Raw genomic sequence first — 23,932 nt, 5'->3', positions numbered from 1 at the left:
CCTATGTCCCTAGTACATGTCACTCCTCTAAGTTTTGTGGCTTCTAGACAATCCAGTGTAATGACTCACAAGAATCACAGCCTCAGGGCACCTGGGTGGCTCAGTTGGTTGAGCATCTGTCTCTTGATTTCAGCTCAGGTCATGATCCCAGGGTTGTGGGACCGAACCCTATGTCAGGCTCCACCCTGAGCACGGAGCTTGCTTAAGAATTTCTCTGTCACCCTCTATCCCTCTTCGCAGACTCTCTAAAAAAAAAGAGAGAAAAAGAAAGAAAGAAAGAAAGAAAGAAAGAAAGAAAGAAAGAAAGAAAGAAAGAAAGGAAGGAATAAAAAGAACCTCAACAGCCTCAACCTGCCATCTTACCCTCCATCCCACACTCCAAATCTTTCCTCTAGCACCACCATCCCCAAATTCCTACCTTGGTGAGTCAGACTACCCTCTGGCTCCACTGATACCCAATTAAATACCAAGGCCACTCACACCCACCTCCTCAGGACATCCGGCAACCATGCCTCCTTCTCTCCTCCCTCTTCCTCCGTGCTCTCACCTTTCAGTAATTTCCTAACTGGCCTTCCTACCTCCAGCTTCAGCCATGAGATGATATATCCCCTTCACAGTACCAACTGCTATTATTCTAGAATGTAAACCTGATCAAGCCGTCTCCCTCACTCAAAAACCTTCAAGGGTTCCCTAATACCACATAATGAAATCTAGAAAGGATGCAAGCATGGGACTTCCTGAACTCACTCTCTCCATGCCCACCTGAGAACGCCCTACTCATCCTTTAGTGCAAATGTCTCTTCTAGAAAGCTTTCTTTCCCCTCACCCCTCCCTGGCCCAGAAACAGTTAGATGGGTCTTCTGAGGCCCTGCAGCCCACCATCTGTGTCTCTACTGCAGCCTGCATCACACTGCTGTGATTATTTGTATCTGCCTTTCCCTCTAGATTTGGGTTCAACGTGGTCATGGGCACGATTCTACTCATCTTTGTCTAAAACCTAGCATACAATTGGCGAAAAATTAGAGGCACTAAATGCTTAAGTGAATGGATGATTTGGCTCACAAACAAAACAAAATACAAGATGAATTAACAACTTAAGAATTTTTTTCTACACAACTGAACCAATGCTCTAAGAATCAATATATGTAAGAGAGTAACTTTTAACAAGCAAATTACTGAAACAAGTAATAAGTTCCACATTATGACATTGTGGGATCTGCCTTAAGTTTACATAGCTATCTTGCAGTGATTTTTAAAGTATGCAAGTCTTTCTTTAACTCAATCCCTAAGAACTTTTCACTAGCTTTTTTTTTTTTTTCCAAACGTGAGGCCCACTTTTCAAAGTCACCTTTAATATAGATACTCCTTTCAAACATAGGCACAAATTTGCTTAATTTCCTAAAAATGGGGCGGGGCGGGGGGGGGGAAGTCAGATACTCTTTTTACTAGCAATGTCAACAACTGGAATTATGCTGGAATCAGTCAAAACTAGAGAACACTAAAATCTCCTTTTCACTTCATGGAGAATTTCTTTTCCGTTCCTTCCAAACCCATGCAATAGGTAATCTCTGGGAAGTTTAGTTTATTAATCAGAGTTATCATGAAGACCTAACTTCATAAAGGGTTATAAAGAAATAAAAATGGATGCTGGCAGAGTGGACACAATTGAAAATTTATGAAAAACAGAGATCTCCCTTGCTTAGCTATTTAAAATTCCTCATAAGTGAGTCACCCTCTTCTAAAAAACAAAATTCCACCTGAAATAAACCTGAATGTGAAGAAGCTTGCACATACATCTAAGGAAATCAACAGCACTTTTTCCTGGCCTGAAGCGGAACTCATTGGCGAAACCAACTGCAAACTACAAATAATAAAAAGTAATTCTTGCTTCACTTTAAGATATGCTATATGAAGTATATATAGTGGTAACAGATTTAATTTCATTTAACAAACTAATATTAGAATTAGTTTGCACTTCTTTTTTTTTTAATAATTTTGTTTTACATTTATTTATTTTTGAGAGACAGAGAGAGACAGAGCGTGAGTGGGGAAGGGGCAGAGAGAGAAGGAGACACAGAATGTGAAGCAGGCTCCAGGCTCTGAGCAAGCTGTCAGCACAGAGCCTGACGCGGGGCTCGAACCCACAAACCGTGAGATCATGACCTGAGCCAAAGTCGGTCACTCAACCGACTGAGCCACCCAGAGGCCCCTAGAATTAGTTTGCACTTCTTGTGCAGAAACCACCTAAGCTAGTTAAGCAGAACCTGGGATTAAAAACACCCCATAAATGTACAATTTTTCAAGGCATCTGAGACTCAGAATGAAAAGAGAGAGTAATCTGAAGAGAAGTAATAAACATAGGGTAAAGGCTGAAGAGGCACGAATAAAGGTTGCAACAACAGCTACAGAACACAGGAATTGGGGGTAGGGAGTAGGAATACTTTGCTGGGTAGTGTGCTGGCTGAATCCACGTGCTATACTAAGTAGCTATACTGTGGTCTCTATAGGACACCAACGTATGATGTACAAATGCATATGTACACGTGTGAATGTCGCCTCACATACATACATCTTATATTTAGCAGTCGCTTTTCCAGACTCTGCAAATCCCCTGAAGTCATGACATATCTTCAGCTGACGTTAATAGAACTGTTGGTTAATCCTCATTGGCTGCAAAAAGGTTTATGCCATTCATAGATCAAAGGACTTTTACCAACTCTTAATTACTTGCTGATTTTTGTACTGTTTCCTCAATCCTTTTTAAACACAATTTATTGAAGTATAATAGGAACACATAAAATTCCACAAGTCATAAATGCACAACTTGATGAATTACCACAGTGAACATACCTGTGTGCCACGCCTATGTCAAGAAAACTCTTACCAGCAGCCCCAGAAGCCCTCCTGTCACCTCCTCCTAACCACTTCTTCCTCTCCTCTCCAAAAATAACCACTATCTTGACTTCTAATATCGCAGATTACTGTTGCTTGTTTTTGAATTTTATATTGATGGAGCACAGATGGTTTTGTATTGTGTCTGGGTTCTTTTGCTCAATATTATGATTGTGAGATTAATTTATGCTGATGCATGTAGATGTAGTTCATTCATTTTTGTTGTTATCTAGTTATTCTGTCATATGAATATCACAATTTATTTCTCCATCCCACCACTGACGAAAACCTGTATTCTTCCCTAGTTTTGGTTCTTACTCCTTACTACATTTTAGCTTCTAATGTAATGCCTTCCCCTTATTTCCAGACTGTAGGTCTAGAACTATTTTTTTTGTGTGTGTGCTTCATACCATTCAAAAAACCAAAAATCTGTCAACTATTACAGATCAAAACAATTCTTTAGAACCCAAACTAAACAGTGAAAAAGGAGGCCACGACAGAGTAAGTAACACATGTGGCAAAATGTAATCAGCTCTGAGAAGTGTGGCACACACACTTTGTTTCTTTGTGTTTGTTTGTTTTGGTTTTGGTATTTTGAGAGAAAGAAGTGAGCAAGGGAGAGGGGCAGAGAGAGAGAGAGAGGGAGAGAATCTTAAGGAGGCTCCACGTCCAGTGAGGAGCCCGACAAGGGGCTCAATCCCCCCTGGGACCATGACCTGAGCCAAAACCAAGGTTCGGACGCATAACCTGCTGAGCCATCCAGGTGCCCTGTGGCACAGACAGTGTGAAGCTGAAGCTCACACTCCTTGTCCTCTGCTATTATGGGCTACAGGACTAGCTTTCACTGCCTGAGGGTGGATTCATTCTCATTCTCCTTTTACAATCATTTTGTCTTTTTTACGTTTGTTTGTTTGTTTTTAACGTTTATTTACTTTTGAGACAGAGAGAGACAGAGCATGAACGGGGGAGGGGCAGAGAGAGAGGGAGACAAAGAATCTAAAACAGGCTCCAGGCTCCGAGCGGTCAGCACAGAGCCCGACGCGGGGCTTAAACTCACGGACCGCGAGATCATGACCTGAGCTGAATTCGGACGCTTAACCGACTGAGCCACCCAGGTGCCCCACGTTTATTTATTTAGAGAGAGAGAAAGGAGGAGCAGAGAGTGGGGGAGAGAGAATCCCAAGCAGGCTCCATGCTGTCAGTGCAGAACCCCACACAGGGCTCGATCTCACAAACTGTAAGATCATGACCTAAGCCAAAATCAAGAGTCGGTTGCTTAACCAACTGAGCCACCCAGGCGCCCCCTTTTACACCCACTTTTATGGAAGATATTTCAGAACAAATAGCAACATACAGACAGCACTGAATCGAGCAGTTTTAAACAACCTGAGTTGCCGTCACCCAGATGTGCATGCAGGTGCTATTCGTGGATGAGGTTGTTTTGGAAATGCCGTGGACCATGCAGCTATGCTCTGGTCGGTGAGGTCGCCGTGCATGGGCACAGAAAGGCTTCTGATGCGCGGGAGGTAGAGAGAGAGAGAGCATTTAAACCACAAGCTCAGCAGCTCCCTTCCTCCACATCCTGACCCCCACTGATTCTCCAGATTCCAGCACTTGGCTTCTCATCCCCTCAGGGGTCTCACCCTTTGATCAGACTCTCTCCTCCCTCAAACTGCTCTCTGGCCTGCCTCCTTCCCTTCACCATTTACTCATACTCAAGTCTCCAGGCTTAAAAATGACAGAAAAGCAAAAACCCATCTGCAACCTCCTCTAGCTGTGGCTTCTCTCCTTCCCTCAGAGCAAACATCTTAAAAGCCGCACCACCTCTCACCGATTCTACCTCTTCACCCCCACCACTCACTGTTCACCCCACTGACTGCCTTCCACCTCTGCCCCCCAAGGAGACCGTGCTCATTCAAGTCCCCAAGGCACTCCCAGCACTGTATCTACCAGACTCCTCTTCCTTGACCTCTGGGATAGCACACTCCGCTGTTTCCTTCCAACCTCCCTGGATGCTCCGCTTCAGGTTCCTGCTAGAATCCTTCTTCTGACTGTCCCTCAAATGCAGATTTCCTCAGGGTTCAGCCTGTGGCCCTTTGCTCACTCTCTGGCCTCTTTTTGATGATCTACGTCCCACGGACATGTCCCATGGGCACCTCGATCTCAATGGGAGAGGCGTTCTCCTTTTTCCAACACTGGTTTCAATATCTACCCATATGGTCAGGATCCTTATTCTGTATCACTGCCCCTGCTCCTTTCCTTATGTGAGCAGCAGCACAGGTAGGAGAAAGGGTACGGGCTTTGAAGTCATGCCAATCTGGTTTCAAATTCAAACTGCCTCTTAAATTAGCAATGTGACTTTGAGAAAGTCATTTTCTCTCTCTGAATACATGTTTCACGTCTGGATGAGTGTAACAACTATCTTGTAGAACTGAATAGATTAAAAGAGATGAATGAATGAATGAATGAATGAATGAAATGAATTAGGAACCATCTAACACAGTGCCTTATGTCTCATAGCTATCGCAATCATAGTTTCCCCCTCATTTTCCCTTTTATGGAAGCTAGTCCTGTCTCTCTAACTATAGTGATCTGAAAGCAGGGCTCTCCTATATGAATGAACCCCCCAAACTTGTCCGACTCGTCTTCTCCTGGTCCCTGAACACATCGTACCATTCACAGAGGACTTCTGCAAGGAATGCTCTTCCTGCTGTTCTTAGGTCATGCATACCTCAGTCTTACTCATGCTCCACACTGAGCCCCATCTCACACCTTCAGAGAGGCCTTCCTTAATCTCCAAAGCTCACAGAAACATCCCCCTGGTCTGAACTGCATAATGTTGGTACTGACAACCTGGCATTTATTCTATACTACTCTATGGAAGTCATATACTTTTTTTATGTCAATGCCCTTTTCACCCAAGTATATCACAAACTTGTAGGGAGCTACATATGGTTCTTAGTATATAGTCTCTAGCAAAAAGTTTTTTTTTATTATTTTTATTCTTTTTAATGTTTATTTATTTTTGAGAGGGACAGAGACAGAATGCTAGTGGGTTAGGGGCAGAGAGAGAGGGAGACACAGAATCCGAGGCAGGCTCCAGGCTCTGAGCTGTCAGGGCAGAGCCCGATGCGGGGCTCGAACTCACGAGCCATGAGATCATGAACTGAGCCGAAGTCAGACGCTCAACCGACTGAGCCACCCAGGCGCCCCTAGCAAAAAGTTTTAGATAATACCTGTTGAATAAAAAGTGAATCTCATTTGATTCCTAATAACTTAAGGCATAAGCATCATTTAATAAATTCAACTATTACTTTAAAATACGCATTGAGACACCCAGAATCTTAGAATTTGGGGCTTCAGAGGCCATGTAAAGCAACCTTACAGATGCATGACACCCCTTTACAACCATCTTGGTGAGTAGACCTCCAACTTCAGTTTCAATAAATCCCCATAACCAGAAACTCACCACACATCCTTTCAGAACCTGTTTGATGTTAGGTAGAAGTTACTTAAAAAACAAAAACAAAAACACAAAAACAAAAAACCTCAAACTTACCAAAACAAAAAACAAAAAACCAAAACCAAAACCAAAAAAACCAAAAAACTTGCAAGTACCTTCTTCCTTGCTGAACTACTTGACAGTGATTTTGACCTGATGCCCCACCACCCATTCATATACATTTCCTGCAAACAATGACATTCTCCCACACAACCACAACATAATCATCAAAACCAGGAAATTCAAGTGTGATACATTTATGAACAATGAATTCTCAAGCTCCATTCAAATGCTACCAAATGTCTCAATAACGTCCTATATAAAGAATCCAGCTCAGAGTCATGCTTCTACCTTTATGTCTCTTTAGTCTCCTTCATTCTAGAATGTTTCTTCAGTATTTCCTTTTCATTAACTTGACATTTTTGAAGATTAGTTTCTTTGTAGACTGTCCTTCAATTTGAATTTGCCGGATGTTTGCTCTGCTTACATTCAGGTGATGCACCTTCAGCAGGAATGTCACAGAAATGATACTGTGTTCCCACTGCATCTGTGCACACGGTATGTGATCGGATTTGTCCCATTACTGATGCTGTTTCTTTTGGTCACATGATTAAAGCAGTGTCTGCCAGGCTTCACTGTAACAACATTCTTTTTTTTCTGTGACATTAATTAACGAGCATTTTGTAGGGAGATACTAAGTAAATGTCTCATTCCTCATCAAAGTCCCAGTTATTAATTTATTAGTTTATGTAAGTATGGACTGTAGTTTCCCATTTCAGCTTGATGCTCAAACTGACCCCGGTTTGGACAATGGGAGCTCCTTCAAGCTGGTTTCTATGTCTCCTTTACATTTCCATCATTCTCTGAGGACTTCCTTGTTTTCCGGCACAGCAAAATACCCCATGCTCATCTTGTTTCTTTCTGTTTTTTTTTTTTAATTTTTTTTTCAACGTTTATTTTATTTTTTGGGGGACAGAGAGAGACAGAGCATGAACGGGGGAGGGGCAGAGAGAGAGGGAGACACAGAATCGGAAACAGGCTCCAGGCTCTGAGCCATCAGCCCAGAGCCTGACGCCGGGGCTTGAACTCATGGACCGCGAGATCGTGACCTGGCTGAAGTCGGACGCTTAACCGACTGCGCCACCCAGGCGCCCTGCTTCTTTCTGTTTTAATGCAAAAAGGAATGCTACTCACCTCTTTAACAAAAAACAAACAACAACAAAAAAAAGGAATTATACCACTTATTTCATTAACTATATCACATATCCTGGCATACTTTCTGGCCAATACATACACAGCCGTGTTCTTCCAGTGTGATCTATAATATTCCACAGTGTGGAGGGACAGAAGCTCCAATGCTTAGGATGCCTCCGGACTCTGGCTTCTGCACCTCTTCATCTAGCTGTTCACCTGCAGCCCTTATTATGCTCTTTATTTGGAAAAGGCAAACAAGTAAATGTTTCTCTGAGTTCTGAGAGCTGGTCTAGCAAATCAGACAAACTTGAGGAAGGGGTCACAGCAATCTCCTATTTACAGCTGGTTGGTCAGAAGCACAAGTGACACCCTGGACTTGGGCTGGTGTCTTGAAGTGGGGGGCAGTCTGGTGGGACCCAGCCCTTAATCTGTGGGATCTCATGCCATCTCTGTGTAGATAATGCCAGAACTGTGCACTTTAAACTTGTAAGCCACACAGTTGGTGCCCACTGAGAACCGGAGAACTGCGCGGTGGTAATGGAAGACACAGCACGGTTATCATGTCTCCTGTCCGGTTCCTTCAGTCATTCCTCAGTGACGTGGTCTCAAGTGCGCCCATCCCACTGAGCACTCTTTCCTGAGTGAGCACCATTCTGTCTGCACAGCCTGTAAAAGTATATACAGTAGGTACTCTTGGTCGCCTCTCCAGTGTCCTATTCTGTCCCTAAAATTCATTCCTCCTTAAAAGAACAAGGAATCTGATTTTGCTCTGGTATCTACTCTGTTCCACACAGTCAGGTGCTTCAGGAAAAGTGAACTCTATCCTCAGCTCTTGACTATTCCAAATCAATCGTGATAACCACATTCCTCCGAACCAGTGACGGGTTCAATAATCTGCGTGTGAGCAAATGCTGACCAAGGAGATGTGAGGACATCTCGCAGGGGCTTCCTAAGAGGGAAGCACAAGACCAGCACATGTTCCCCTCTCCTTCCTCTGGAGGTGAGGGGGTCTGGGTGGGATACAGGGAACCACCCCAATCACCTTCCACCAGCCTTCCACCAGCCTGAGGACAAAACCAGCATAAAAAGAAGAGCAGGCCTGAGATAATCAGACTAGTGGAGTCAGAGCCCTTGAGGACTGGCCAGAGCCTCCCTTATCACTTCTGCTTGTGTGAGATAGTAGGTTTCCTTTTTGTGTCGGCAGGTTTGTTCAGGTTTTCTTTTAGTTGCAGCCAACAACATTCTAACTGACGCTGGGTGGTGTGGGAACTACTCGGCCCTCCAGGAGAGGCAGAATTGAGCCAGAGGAGAACTTCCAAGTCTACATTTCCAGATCAATGTTGACGCATAGCATAGGCTATAAAACCCTCATCGTTGGCACTCTCTCAATGTTATTTTGTGTTTATATCGTTGCCCTTCAGTAGAACTAGAGACTCATTATTTACATTGTTAGCTTTTCCATTGTCTCAACCTGTTCAGATCACTTTAAGCAAGCATGTTCTAAGTGAGTAATCATAAAGGAAGTTTAAGAACTGCTACTTGATTCCAAAGCAATGGAGCTGAGAGAGGAAAAGCAAAAGAATAAATACACAGCTAGGATATAGGAAATTTTTGCTCTAGCAGTAACCAGGCCACTAACCGAGAAAAGAATCCTGGACAAATCGCATACTTTCTGTGTTCTGAACTCCATGTATCTTTACATCAGTGAGATAACCTCCAGGTTCCCTCCTGGCATTAAAATTCTATGACTCAGAGACTTCATGGCTCAGAATTCTTCTATTGCTTGAGGCATAAAATCAGAAAAGAAAAAAAAAGCCCCCAAAAATCAGTAGTAGCCTATTAGTTACCGTCAAGATTGACTGATTTCAGACCAACAAAAGCACTGCTCTTGGGCTGACTACTCCAAGAAATAGCTTTGGCAGACTACAGATCAAAACAGGACTGTATTTGTGTTTACTATCGCCGAAGGAAAGTATAGAAAGCCATCGCCAACTCCGCACTCTATTCCCCAACCGGACAAAAACAAACATTCAGAACAGCCATCAGACCCAGGGAATTCTAGCTACTAAACTAAGAAAGCCCAGACTTAAAAGTGTGCTATCACCCTGAAGTGACTGCAAGGAGTGTAAAGCCCTACAGTCGCTTCCAGTGTACCCAAAGCTTGAATCCTTCATTTCCCAAAGGCCCTTGGCAAAGTGTGAGCCCTGACAGCGCTCCATCATGGCCTGGCCCCACTCTGCTTGGAGACTCTGGCCTCACTGGATGCCCTTCGGGTTCTGAAAACACCAAGCGTCCATCTGTCACTATCTCCCTCTCTCGCTCCCCCGTGATTCACTCTGCCTGGCCCGAACTGCCCTCCCTAGCTCATTCCCCCTCTGCACACCTGCCTCCCCCGCACAGATTCCTCAGCCTTCTGATCTCGGGGGAAGCCGGCTTCCTCGTGAAATGCCTCGTCTGTGACATGCACACCTACCGCACACACACCACTGCCATTTTCCCATGAGGGGACCCTGTGCTTGCCCTTCATAGCGCCTATTACCATGCATTACTATTATTCTTTTGTTTGCCAATTCTGTGTGTCTCCCCTGCTGGTGTGTCAGCTCCATGGGACAAGAAACTGCGTCTGCCTGGTTCCCCTGCATCCCCAGGCAAGACAAAGAAGCCATGGTTGCTATTGTACTTTCAAAGACAACTTAGTAACATGGAAAAATGCTGAAGATACTTTATCATATCAGAAAACTATTTACAAAATTATATCTGGTATAAGCATGAAGATTCCAAATTTTAAAATCTATAAACTTACATATGTTCAAAATATCATAAGGAAATATATCAAGGAATTAACCAGGATGGTATGATTATACTTTTTTTGTACGGACAATGTAGTGACAGAAAGAAAAATAATATATAGTATGATAACAGTGGGCAACCAAAACCACTGGATAAAAGAACAGAAAGCACGTCATGAGGATGAAGAATAAAGTATGACTATCAAATAATTAATTGATTTAATAATCACAACAGAACTAAGAACGCTGATTGTTTGGATACATTTGTTAATATACCAGTCGGCTCACATTACAGTCACGGCCCATTTAGCTGCAATAGAACACAACTGTGCAGTGAAAAACCAGCAGCTCAGGATGGTGGCTGCTAAGCTGGCTGGGCATTAGAATCACCTGAGCATTAATGAGGCTGAATACACCTGCAGCTCCAAGATGGAGAGTCCAGGGCATCTACATATTCTAAAAGCTGAGTAATTCTCATACAAGCCAAACTTGGGAACCACCATCCCAGAACAAATCAAGAAGTTAAAGAAAGAGTCTCTTTTTCAGTAAAGCTTCCAGATGAAACAGGAAACTAAGAAGCAGGGATGCGAACAGTGACAAAGTCTGCCTTCAACTGCTGCCTGTCACAAATCAACAAGCAGTCACGAAGTTCACACTGAAGTTCACATGGTATGAGAAGTCCACTCATCATACTTCGGTTTGTTCAACCACACAAATAATTCAAATACCAACAGCAGCAATACATTTTAGAGTAGCACCTTATCTACTCAGAACTCAGCCTTGGCCTACGTGCCTTTCCAGCCAAATGCATCAAAGCCATGGGAAAAAACAAAAGCAAAAACAAAAACAAAAAAACAAAAAAACTCTGAGCAGAGAAGATAGAAAACAAAGGTCTCCAAACTCATGCCCTATGATTGATGTACCCAGTTCAGTTCCTCAGTCCTCATGAGAACACATCAACTCCTTTTTTATATACCTTCCTATAAGCACAGATTAAACAAACAAATTAACAGGGAAGAGAGAATTCACAGAGAAAGAATTCACTGAAAGAAACTGTACAAACTTACCCAATATACACTAAAAAGTTAAACTGTTTAGGGGCGCCTAGGTGGCTCAGTCGGTTAAGTGTCTGACTTCTGCTCAGGCTATGATCTCACAGTTTGTGAGTTCAAGCCCCGCATCGGGCTGTGTGCTGACAGCTCACACCAGGCTGTGTATTCTGTGTCTCCCTCTCTCTCTGCCCCTCACCCACTTGCACCGTCTCTCTGTCTCTCTCTCTCTCCCTCTCTCAAAAATAAACATTAAAAAAAAAGTTGAACTGTTTAGATCAATTTGGTGTGGAGCAAAACATTACACGTATTTCAATAAATCCCAAGGGCATGAAAACAATTGTTCCTAACTACGATCATGATGATCTAAGTCACTGAGGAAAAAAGTTAACTTGCCTTCTTCATCTTCCATATAAGGAAGCAAAAATGAGACAGCACTGACATTTGAGTAGGATGTGTTAACAACAATAACCCACCTGTTATCTCATCTGCCAAAATGACCTTGCAGTAGGGACCAGGCCCGTTTAAGACTAGAGCGGCCCAGAGAACTGAAGTAAACTGAAGGAAGTAGAAGTCAAAGAGTATAATACAGCTGTGTCTAAATTTGGATAACTAAATTTATTTCCTTTGCTCATTACTTTATACTGCACTGCCACTTTTTAAATCATTTTGGTTGGACATATTTCTAACTGTGTATGTTTGTAAGGAGAAAAGCCATCTGGAAAGCGATCACCTGGAACAGTGGTTTTCAAACTGTTTTTCCAACGGGATAGCATTCCCTTCTGAGCAAAAGTGTCTGGGAACCCCGGTATGTAAGAAGGAGAGCTGCTGTGCAGGAAGCAGAGAGGAGCAGGAGGCCTCAAGTCCTACTCCACGCCTGCCTCTCAGGCACCTCCAGGGACACCACGGAAGGCAGATACAAGACCGCACCTACCTGCATCAGTTCAGACCCTGGATCTGCTGTATAAAAACATGTGGCTTAGAGATATTCCACAAAGATACAAAACTATAGAAAGCTGGTAAAAAGGTAGTCAATTAGCCAAGGTAAGCAACAACATAAGACAGCTCAAGATCACAGCACCAGTGAGAACGTCTTCCTCTTATAAGATATGAGGCTTCATATGTCTGAGTTCTATTAGCCCTTTCAAAGGAAAAAACAGGTCTACCATTTCGCAAAAACTTATCTATTTGAGTGTGTTTTTTCCAAGAGCAATGACAGTTTCATTTTCCTATCTTCCCAAAGACTGGAGTCACAACAACAGAAAAATGCCATTATATAATTATATAAAATACAATAAATACATAGTTCAGGCAGGAATCAAAGATGCAGAAATATTATACATTCATTTCTTCATTCGTTTTTAGAGGGGAAAACATTCTGTCCTCAATGCATGGAAATGAGCCTTTGGAGACAAAGAAGACTTCATCTTCTTAAGATAAAGTTCTTGCCCTCAGGACTTGGAGACCAGAAGCAGGGCACAAGTATGAGAAATATGACAGGACAGGTTGAACGGAGCTAGAAATGCCTCAGAATGGTACCTACTGACATTCACTCTACAGATTTGTTATTTTGCTTTTTTTGTTTTTTTTGGTAAGGTTGCTTAATTATAAGGAACATAGGCTAGGATGGCAGAATCAGGCTAACTCAATCTCGTATCAAGGACTATTCTTATAAAAAAAAATTTTAAATGACCTAGATGTCCATAAAAGTCCAAACTAAAACATGACCAATTTTAGGATTATTCAAAATAAATGTATGCTTTTTTTTTTTTTTTAAAGAGTTTGACTTTTTTTTTAATTGACTATAAAATTTTTCTTGACTTTATATTGAACACAAAGCAGCGGTTTGAGATAGAGTCATTCGCCATCACCCTGACCCCGCTACGGACGATCTTCTATTGTACAAGTTACTCAAAGCAGACTTTGTGGTCAGAGGGGAAAAAAATTGTTTGAGTTTCTCTTGGTGTTTGCTTCATTGTTTTAGATGAAGCCATTTTTTGACTAACTCATTTGCTTCTAGCGCTTATGTGACCCTTGTGTATGTAAGTGGCATGGTGCCCTCCCCAACCAGGTCTTCGTAATACGGCCGTGGGAGACACAGGGAGGAGAGGAATGAAAGCAAAGTTGTGTTTGCTCCGTGATAGGTTTTTCCATCTATTCCAGAAGTTGTTGTTTTTGTTTTTTTACCGCTATGAATTGGCCTGTGTCTTTTTTGGAAAAAGCTATGTTCAGCAAGCGGTAAACAAACTTTTTATTAAAGCAAAATAGCTTTACTAGAGTTAATGCTTTCATCTTCTTCAAGTGAAATACACTTCTGTACGGAGCACCGAGGAGCAGAAACATAAGGGAAATGAAGGAGGTCCTGTTCAGATGTAACAGTAACCAGTTCCACATGAGCAGCTGTGCCTGGAATATAAACTGGGATATTTTCAGGGGTGAAGTTAGATAATAAGGAGACTGGAAGGTGGGCAAAGCACCAAGGAGGAATCAGATGATGCTCTCGAATCATGTCTCCATCAACTGAAGTCACTTATCAGAGCCCTTCACTTTAACATGGTCCACTTTCCACAAAAGTAGACCATTCTATTTCACCAAGAAATATTGAAAGCCATGATTAGGTTCACAGGCTGACTCACAAATGTCTCTTTAACCCACAATGGAATGATCATAGTATTCACCACGCAGTCTGGGTGCTGAATCTTGGAAGTTTTGTAATTAGACACAAAATAAAGAAAAAAAGTTCCATTTCCCTCTTCTAGGCCCAAAGATGAGTCACAGATAAAATTTTTTAATTGAGCAAAGTTTTTCTCTGGCACCTGCCCTGTCATCAGAGTGCCTCCCAAGAATGAACTGAGCTCCCACTATATCCTGCCCGTCCCACCCCCAACAACCCACCAGAGTTCAGTTCTCCACCCCAGGTCTGCCTGGTCCCTGAACAGTTACCTGCTGCAAAACTTTCTCAGAAGTTAGATGCTCACTCCCTCCTTCTAACTGATCCTGACCAGGCGTCTGAAAAAAGGACAGAGCAAACTGACGCCAATGTAAGAGAATTCTTATCAACCTAACTCTGTCTCCAGTTGGGAGAGTTTGGGAGCAGTAGAAGACAGGAATGAAAAAAGTGCAGACGATGTAGGGGAAAATATCCTGAGCAGTGGAAGCTGGCTAGCAGCAGGGCCAGCCCACTCATGCTGAGAGTGGGTGGCAAGAGAGAAGGAAAGAAGGCTAGTGTGTTGTGAGCCATCAGGCAGCAGGACCCGGGTTGTTTCCAAGTAAAACGCCATTCTTCTACTTCCAAGGGTCTGCTTGTGTTCTACCCCTGCCACAGAGCACGTCCTCCCCACTCCCAACCCCATTTTCTCGCTGTCTGAATTCCCTCAGAATATTACTGTATAACACATGAGCCCTTCACACACTATCACCAGCACTGTTTTAAAAATATGCTATGTTGATATTAAGTTATCGTTTACTCCCAATTCAGCTATCCCCCAAAGAATGACCTTTTAAAAAGTAACCCTCACCAAAGTACCCACTAGAGTGATAAGCACACAGCAAGAGTTTAAGTAGTGCTAGCTTTTTGCATAAGTGTTTATTTATTAGAGAGAGAGAGAGAGACAGCTTGTGTGAGCAGGGGAGGAGCAGAGAGAGAGAGGGAGAGAGAATCCCAAGCAGGCTCCATGCTGTCAGTGCACAGCCCGACGTGGGGCTCCATTTCATGAACCATGAGATCATGACCTGAGCCGAAATCAAGAGTTGGACACTTAACCAACTGAACCAACCACCCAGGTGCCTCCCAAAGTAGTTGCTAGTTTTAAAGCGAGGAGATTATACTAAAAATACATAAGGTCTATAATGCTAAGCAAAATAAGTCAGAGAAAGACAACCTATGATTTCACTCATATGTGGCATTTAAGAAAGATAGCAAGGGAAAAAAAAAAAAGAGAGAGAGGGACAAATCAAGAAACAGACTCTTGGGGTGCCTAGGTTGGTAAAGCGTCTGAATCTTGATTTTGGCTCAGGTCATGATCTCACAGTTTATGAGTCTGAGCCCTGTGGAGGGCTCTGCACTGACAGTGCAGAGCCTGTTTGGGATTCTCTCTGCCCCTCCCCTGCTCTTGCTCGCTTGCGCTCTCTCTCTCTCTCAAAAAAAACTTAAAAGAGAGAGAGAGGGAAAGAAAGAAGGAAGGAAGGAAGGAAGGAAGGAAGGAAGGAAGGAAGGAAGAGAAAGGAAGAAAGAGAAAGGAAGGAAGGAAGGAAGGAAGGAAGGAAGGAAGGAAGGAAGGAAGAAAGAGAGAGAAAGAAAGAAAGAAAAGGAAAGAAACAGACTCTTAATTACAGAGAACAGATGGTTACCAGAAGGGAGATGTGGGAGGGGATGGGTGAAACAGGTGATGGGGATTAAGGAGTGCACCTGCTGTGATGAGCATTGGGTGTTGTACGTAAATGTTCAATTACCTTATCGTATACCTGAAAATAACATAGCACTGTATGTTAACTGGAATTAAAAGCTTAAATTATAGACATATGTGTGTATCTGCATATATATACACACACATGCACACACATGTGTACACACACATATATATGCATATATATTATAATCATATAAGGAAACAAGCTACGGATTTTTAAAAAGTTTTTAAATGTGTATTATTTATTTTTGAGAGAGAGACAGAGCGTGCTCAGTGGAAGGGCAGACAGAAGGAAACACACGATCTGAAGCAGACTCTAGGTTCTGAGCTGTCAGCACAGAGCCCGATGCAGGGCTCATGAACCATGAGATCACCACCTGAGCCAAAGTCAGACCCTTAACCACCACCCAGGTGCCCAGCAGACTTTTTTTTTTTTAAAGACTATCCTTGAAGTTCACCACCCAGCTATAGCACCTGGGGTTTCAGGCACCAAAGTCACCAACCTTTGTAAAAACAGAGAACAGTAGACACAAAGAATAAAATAGTTTGGAATATTTATGAGTAATATGAAGAACTGATTTCCTTTTCCAAAGAGTTTACAACTTCTGGAGACTAAACGGTGGCACACCTGGAGGAGCAGGATTAGGAATGAGTACGTTCAGGGTGACAGTTATGGAGGGGACTGGGAATAGCAACAGTGCTTGGTCCACAGGGCAGACTGAGAAGACAGAGCTGGGGACCACCCGCTGAGGATCCAGTCTGCTTCATCTTCCCAAAGACTAGAGTCACAGCACATTAGGCATGATGTTGGGCGCTTTACAGGTGCTATAATACAATCTTCACAATAACATCATCTTTACAGATGAAAAAATTGAGGCTCAGGGATGCTAAGTTACTTGTCCAAGGCCACATGGGTGGTAGTAAGTGGACAGAGACATAAGGTGCAGATGTGTTTATCTCCAATGCTGTTGCCCTCTCCACTAGATAACCACAACTTCATCTAGAATATTTTTCATCTTTGCCCCTCCCAAATAAAACCAAATGAATTTGTCTTAGTGAGGAAGGAAGAGGCGAAAACAGCTAGCTTTTGGATCAGTTATGAGGTCAGGGCAGGGAGGCAAGGCCATATGGGAAGGATTCAGGAAGACAGTTAACATTAGTTGAGAGGGAACTGTGTACCAAGCACTAACCATGCACTTTTTACACATCATGTGATTTCATCCCAATAACCCTAAAAAGTAATCATTGTATACATAAAGAAACTGAAACTTAGGGACGTTAACTTACCCTAAGTCATAATGCTAAAAAGAGCAGAAGTGAGGCCGGGATTTGAACTCGGTCAGTCGGGTCTCAAATCCTGTGCTCTTTCCCTTGAGCCCCATGCCCTGAGCAAGCACGCTCCACCTTTTCTTCTTCCCATAAGTGCCCCAAACTAAAGTTTGGGTAATGCTATTCTATTAAGAGATCTAACCAGTAATTATATATAGCAGTTGAACAAACAGGAGTCTGCTTCCCAGAGGAAATAAGACTACCATCTTGACCAAAGAATTTAATAGACAAAAAGACAGAGGCTTAGAATGTATATTTTTAAATGCTGTGACCCTCTGAACCTCTGTATGAGAGTACAGCTGCCATTTTCATAAGCTATGTCAGTGAGGCTCGTCACCAATGGGGCTAGAGCCACTGTTGACAGAAGAGTCCCCCACGAGATGGACTTAGCAGTGGCTGGGCAATGACGCAAAAACCCAATCCAGTCCCCAAAGCAACACGGCAATGAATGACAGAATCATCATACAATGGGGCCAGTCCTTGAGACAGGGTCCTTTTTTCTGAGTTGGCTCAGACTTCGGTGAGAATGGCAACCCATCAGCTGTCCACACGGGGATAACTCATAGTGCATACCACTTGCATGTGGAACATTAAGTAAACACACTTCTGTCTATACCAGACTCTCCATCTTTTGTCTGCAAGTCAAGCACAAGGCCAAAGCCCACCTCTCTCATGTGGAAACGGAGCCCTTCAGAAACCGTGCTGCAACGCCCCAGTAGCTGCTTCTGAGTGCTCAATTCCACCCACATCTGGCTCTACTTGGGAGCTAAATTCAGCAGAAGTCTCCAGGGTCAACAAATGACCCTGAATAAAAATAGTCTTGGAAGTCTGTCACAGAGTAGGAAAGGAAACAAGACGGCAGGGTGATTCACTCCAAATGGAAGCTCCAAAACCCAAATGCTCATTTTTGTCCCAATATGAGGCCAACGTGCAAAACAGGCACAGAGCAAACTGTCCTCTTCTGAAGGCCTCTGAAAGTGGTTGCCAAAGAATTTCACGGGGAAGCCAAAAAGATTTAGTGTGCCATTCACCTCTCCTGTAAATCCGACTATGGTTACTTCTAACTAGAACTCTGCACCAACTGCAGACTTACACATGCTTTAAGACCACCCAGAGTACCTCAGGTTTTGCCCTGGGCAAGAAAGAGGTACCCTTTGTCCCACCAAATTTTCCAAATGACCAAGCAGCCACAGAGAAAGAGTACAGAGGTTGTGTGGTGTGTGTGTGTGTGTGTACGTGCATGTGTGTAATTCTACAACTCATTCGTCCTGCCCTCACACAGTTAAACTATATTAGATAAGAACAATATTTTGAGAAGATTGTGTGCATTTTTTTAAGTTAAGAATTCCACTGGTTGAAGAATAATCAACCAACATTTGATGGCGTAGTTAACTCATGTAAAAATGTATGGAACACACAGGTGCCCAGCACGACAGGAAACACAAAAGGATCAGAGATGGGTTTGTTTCACAGCCACTCACTGGCACTGTCCTCTTCCAAAATCCTATATCTAATTTGGCATTCACAATTAATACTCTTTTCTTAAAGATGGTCCCCCCTCCCAATTGCAATGAGTCTTAAGGACCACAAAACCTGGATCCACATCTGGATAGGCTCTCTGTCTCTGAGGACCTCATTATTTGGTGGGAAGGCTGGTATGCAGATAACAACAATATAATCTGACCGGTTCTCTTAACAGTTAGGACCAAGCGTCCATGTATCCTGGGGACACAGGTAAGAGTATAATTAATCCAGACTTGGAAGACTGGGAAAGACTTCTCAGAACTGGTCTCAAAGGACGAGTGAGAGTGACAGGCAGAGTATGTGAGCAGGGGTGAGGAAAGAAGGAGGACATTCCAGGCAGTGAGAACAACCTAGGCCAGGGGTTCTCAACTGGGGATAATTTCACCCCTCCCCCAGGGGACACTTGGCAGTATCTAGAAACATTTTCAGTTGTCATAAATGGGAAGGAAGTGGTCCTACTTGGCATCTGGCAGGTAGAGTCCAGGGGTGCTGCTAAACATCCTGCAATGCACAGGACAGCCCCCAAAAACAGAATTACCCAAGCCCCAAAGTCAATGGTGCTGGAGTTGAGAAGCCCAGGTCTAAGCAAGGGTCTGATAATAGGTTGTGTTAGGTTAAAAGAAGTTGCCTGCAGCTTTGGCAGTCACGATTTCAAATGACCACTTATATGGAAGAGAAAAACCGGTAAGAAAAGAGGGGAGGAAAAATTAAATTTCCAAGGAGCCAAGATACGAGGCTGAGCAGATGCCTGATGCTCAAAACAGCTACCATCACCAACAAAGTTAGGACCCCTGGAAGCCTACGGTGTATTTCGCTGCCCTGTGAAGAGCACATCCCCCTGGGATGCTGTCCTCGGCCCAAGATCAGCCCTGAGCAGCGGCTTGCATTTTCCCTTTTACACACACATATGGCTGAGTGGGGAGCAGGGGAGCACAGGAGGACCAGATGTCCCATGCAGCTGGCTCTGCCGGGATTCTCAGTTGGAGAGAGGGCGCAGGGCTGCTCTTAGTGCTGAAAGAGCTCAAGTTCAAGAACGGCCCAGCAAAGAGAAAAGGAACCAACCAAAGGGCTCCAGGTCCCGAAAGGAAGTGGCTGCAAAGAAAGCAGAATATGGTGGGAATACTGTGGCCGGCGCTGCAAGCGGTCAGGTCATTGGGGTTGCTGGCAGGAACCAGGCCTGACCACGGAGATGGGAGGTGTCTGCGCAGGCATCTCCCTCCTGGGCACGGTCCCTTGAAAATGCAGCAAGGAGCTTACCACTGCCACCAAAGCCACCAGCACCTACACCAAAAGGGAAAAAGAAATAAATAGAACAGATCTCCTCCAGCAAGGGACTTCTAGGACAGAAAGAAAGCGACCTTCAAAATACTAGCAGTTTTTCATAGGAGAGTAAGAAATATAAACTGAAACTCCTTCACAGATAGACTAACACACATCACCCCTTGAATCCTGCCTCATCCGATTCACACGCACAGACACACACTGACGTCAACTTTTGAAAATAATAACAGCATGGGGGAAAGTTACATCAACTGTGACAGCTGTCTAAAAACCAACTTTGGGGGCACCTGGGTGGCTCAGTCGGTTAAGCGTCCGACTTCAGCTCAGGTCACCATCTCACGGTCCGTGAGTTCGAGCCCGGCATCGGGCTCTGGGCTGATGGCTCAGAGCCTGGAGCCTGCTTCCGATTCTGTGTCTCCCTCTCTCTCTGACCCTCCCCCGTTCATGCTCTCTCTCTGTCTCAAAAATAAATAAAACGTTAAAAAAAATTAAAAAAAAATAAAAACCAACTTTTAGCTCCAAGAGGGGAAGAAAGGTCAGCAGAGTAGCAAAATGAAAAGATAATTCCAAATGAACAATGTCAAAAAAACCTTTAAAGAACTAACCTTTTCTCTCTCTGTGCAAGAAAAATGCTGTCACCAGGAAATGTGTTATGTACCCAGCATGATGCTGGGTGCTGCTATCAGGAAAACTACTATCGAGTTTGGACGCCACAGACCCCTGAAACAGCTACAGTGTTCAGTGCCTAACTATGTTACAGACCACAAATGAAGAGGGCCTTGCAGAAGAGCCAGGTGCAGAGCGGAGGACAGGACCCCCCTGACAGGAGTAAGAGAAGGAGCCAGAGCTTGGGAAAGGCAAGAATGATTGGGCTCATGCACCCACATCCACTTAAAGATGAAATACTCAAATTTTGCCTATCTACGACCATAAACTACACGGGGTATGGCCCAACCACCCGTGTCGCAAGAGATGAAAACACTTCTATGTCACATAAGTGCATCTGGATCTGCAGTGTTTCCAGTCACCTTTTGCAAAGTGAAACAAATGTCCAAGGGCCACAACAGCATAAGCCCAGTAGCTGACACAACTAAACACTAAAACTGCCTGGAGGGATATCAGGGTGATAGGAAATCCTGACTATCAGAGAGAGAGAGGACTGCTTTCCACCTGGGTAAAAGAGGAGGGCAAGGGTACTGCTAGTACCCTTTGCTGAGACTGTGTTTATCGCTACCGAGAACCAACTACTCCCGAGTTAGAAGTAAACCGTGAACAATCACTGAACCTGCACATTGACAATTGCACCCAATTCTCAGAGTTGTCGGCTATACGCACAGACGAGACACGTGCAGATGCATGCACATGTCTGAACAGCTAGGACCTTGACTGACTTGGCGACTGAGTGTGAAGGCAGCCCTACTCTAGCTCTAATGAGCTTGGTGATTCCTCCCACAGTTCCCCAACACCAACTCCTTTTCCTCCAGACAACTTAGTGTATTCACTACCACCAAACAGAACCACCTTTCTCGCCTCCGCTCCTCTGCTCACACCACTGTATCCACCTGGAATGTTCTTCACCTAGACCAATCTTACCCATCCTTTGCAACTCACCTGAACTTCTCTATGTTGTGTTTCCCAGCCAACCTAGAGCACCTCTCCCTCTTCTGAACTCCAGAACAATTCATTTGTACAATTTCTTGGCCGAGAATCACCTTACCTCTATAAAGCTTAACTCTTCTATTGTTTTCTTAACTTTTTATTTTAATCAACAGAAAAATTTCCACTTTTCTCCCTGTCTTCATTGACATGCCACCTCTTTGAGGGGTAAAGATACATCTTATAGTTTTGGGGAACCTCCCACCTTACCTCCTAAAGTACTTTGCACAATGTGGAACCAAACTGCAAAGTTAAGTTAGGCTCACTTTAAATTTTTTTTTCATGTTTATTTATTTTTGAGAGAGAAAGACAGACAAGGCCTGAGTGGGGGAGGGGCTGAGAGAGTGGGAGACAGAGGATCTGAAGCAGGCTCCAGGCTCTGAGCTGGTCAGCACAGAGCCCGATGCCGGGCTTGAACCCACTGACTGCAAGATCACGACCTGAGCCCAAGTCCTACGATTAACCGACTGAACCATCCAGGCACCCCAAGTTAGGCTCACTTTCATAATGTTCCTTAAGATTCCAGCCCCATGCTTACTTTGCAACCAATAATATGTAAAAGCAGAAATGAATGTAAGCACTGAAAAATTGTGAACATCCTCATTGTTTTACAAATTAGGAAACTCAGACACACAGACTGGCTCAAGGTCAGTTTGTAGTTGGCAGGTATAGAACTCAGATCTGTGCCCCTGTTCCATACTCTGGGAAGCCTGGCCAAGAACAGAGGAAAACCCTATGGGGTCTGCAATTCCAAAGATCAAAAAACATTTTTTAAATTCTTAAATTAAAGTTAACAAGGGGCAATTAATACTAAGAAGCAGGGTTAGTTAAGCACTCAAACCTAGATCATGACTTTTACTTTATAAGCTTTTGGAGTGATAGTTAGCTATAAACCTTACAAGAAATGAGTCTAGAACTTCCAGGAAACACCTCCTCCTTCCCCCCCCCCCCCAAAAAGACTCAGTTATTTTCAAAACTCCATTTACTGAAATGTCTAACAAAATAAAATCAAAACTACTTAAAAATTTTTTTTAATGTTTATCTTTTTGAGAGAAAGCTGGGGAGGGGCAGAGAGAGAGAGAGAGAGAGAGAGAGAGAGAGACACGGGGAGAGAGAGAATCCCAAGCAGGCTCAGTGCTGTCGGCGGCCACAGCCCCACCCGGGGCTCCCGCGCAGAAACCACGAGATCATGACCTGAGCCGAAACGAAGAGTCCGAAGCTTAACTGACTTAGCCACCCAGGCGCCCTTCAAAACTACTTTAAAGTTCTGTTTACATTTTACTGTATCAAGAGTGAAATAATCACACGTCGAAGGGTTTTTAAAATAAATTAGTCTTGGAAGCCCATTTTGGGCGTTGAGTCGTGACTACATTCTCAAGGATGTCGGTAACACAAGGGCTCCATCCATAACTGCTTGAAAAAAACTGAAACCATGAATGCCTTGTCAAATTCAGACAGTTTATCTTGGCACTGGCCAGCAGAGCAGTCTCTTCGATGTCTGGAAACGTGTCTAATTACGTTTAGGAGAGTAACTAAAAAATAGCCAGTGTCCCGGGACAGCTCAGGGACCGCTCCACAGCATCCTGAATGACAGGGTGGAACCGCGCCAGAAAAAAAGGAAAAAAGGGAAAAAAGAAGAAAAAGAAACGAACCAAGTGTAAAACCAGGATGAGACCCGAGTCTCTCTCCAGAACAACCCTCCAGTCTCCCCAGGGCCTTCGTGGCCGCCACAACTCTCCCTGAAGTCCCTATTTTCCTTTACCTTTGTTTCCATTAGGTCACCCGGCCCGCCCACACCACTCACCTGGGGCCGCGCGCTGGCCGCCCGCACACCACTCGCACCCCTCCCCCCACCCCCCGCGTCCGGACAGCGCCCCGGACACCCGTCTCCCGAGGGCGCAGCCCCGGGGCTCGACACGCCCCTTACACTCCGAGGCGGCCACACCCCGGGGCGTCCTCTCTCGGGAACGCGCGACCACCGAGCTCCGCGGGCCCCCAGACACCCCCATCCGGCCGCACTCCATCCCTCGAGCTCGGCGCGCCCCTGACACCCCCAGTCCCGCCGCACCGCAAGGGCGCCCCCTCTCGGGAGAGCGCAGGCTCGCGCCCGGGCGCACGACCGCTCCGCCCTCACCTGAGCCGGAGGTTGGCCATGAACTCGGGCATGGAGACGGTGTCCATCAGCACGAAGTCCGCCTTGCCGAACTCCAGGCTCTCCTGCTCCGCCATGGCGCCGGCGCACGGGCTCAGGTGGGCGCCGACAGGCTCAGGTGGGCGCGCTCGGGTCGCGGGGGGCCGGCGGGGGGG

At 44.5% G+C, this 23,932-nt stretch overlaps 1 protein-coding gene across 3 annotated transcripts in view; it reads right to left on the bottom strand.

Moving 5' to 3' along the window:
• The window catches only part of MYO1D (myosin ID), a 357,287-nt gene extending 333,361 nt beyond the window's left edge, over positions 1-23,926 (bottom strand). For all 3 annotated transcript variants that reach the window (XR_005784639.1, XM_040455227.1, XM_040455229.1), the window contains exon 1: positions 23,760-23,926. Coding sequence is in view for 2 of the 3 variants with exons in the window: in XM_040455227.1 (XP_040311161.1) it covers positions 23,760-23,854 (95 nt within the window). In the remaining variant the exon portion in view is untranslated. The remainder of the gene's footprint in view (positions 1-23,759) is intronic.
• Positions 23,927-23,932: the final 6 nt, after the last annotated feature.

The sequence above is a fragment of the Herpailurus yagouaroundi genome, unplaced genomic scaffold, assembly GCF_014898765.1.
Source record: "Herpailurus yagouaroundi ecotype Mexico unplaced genomic scaffold, PumYag 215, whole genome shotgun sequence".
Taxonomy (NCBI): Eukaryota; Metazoa; Chordata; class Mammalia; order Carnivora; family Felidae; genus Herpailurus; species Herpailurus yagouaroundi.
The sequence above is the reverse complement of the archived record's forward strand: the minus strand, read 5'-3'. Positions and strand labels throughout refer to the sequence as shown.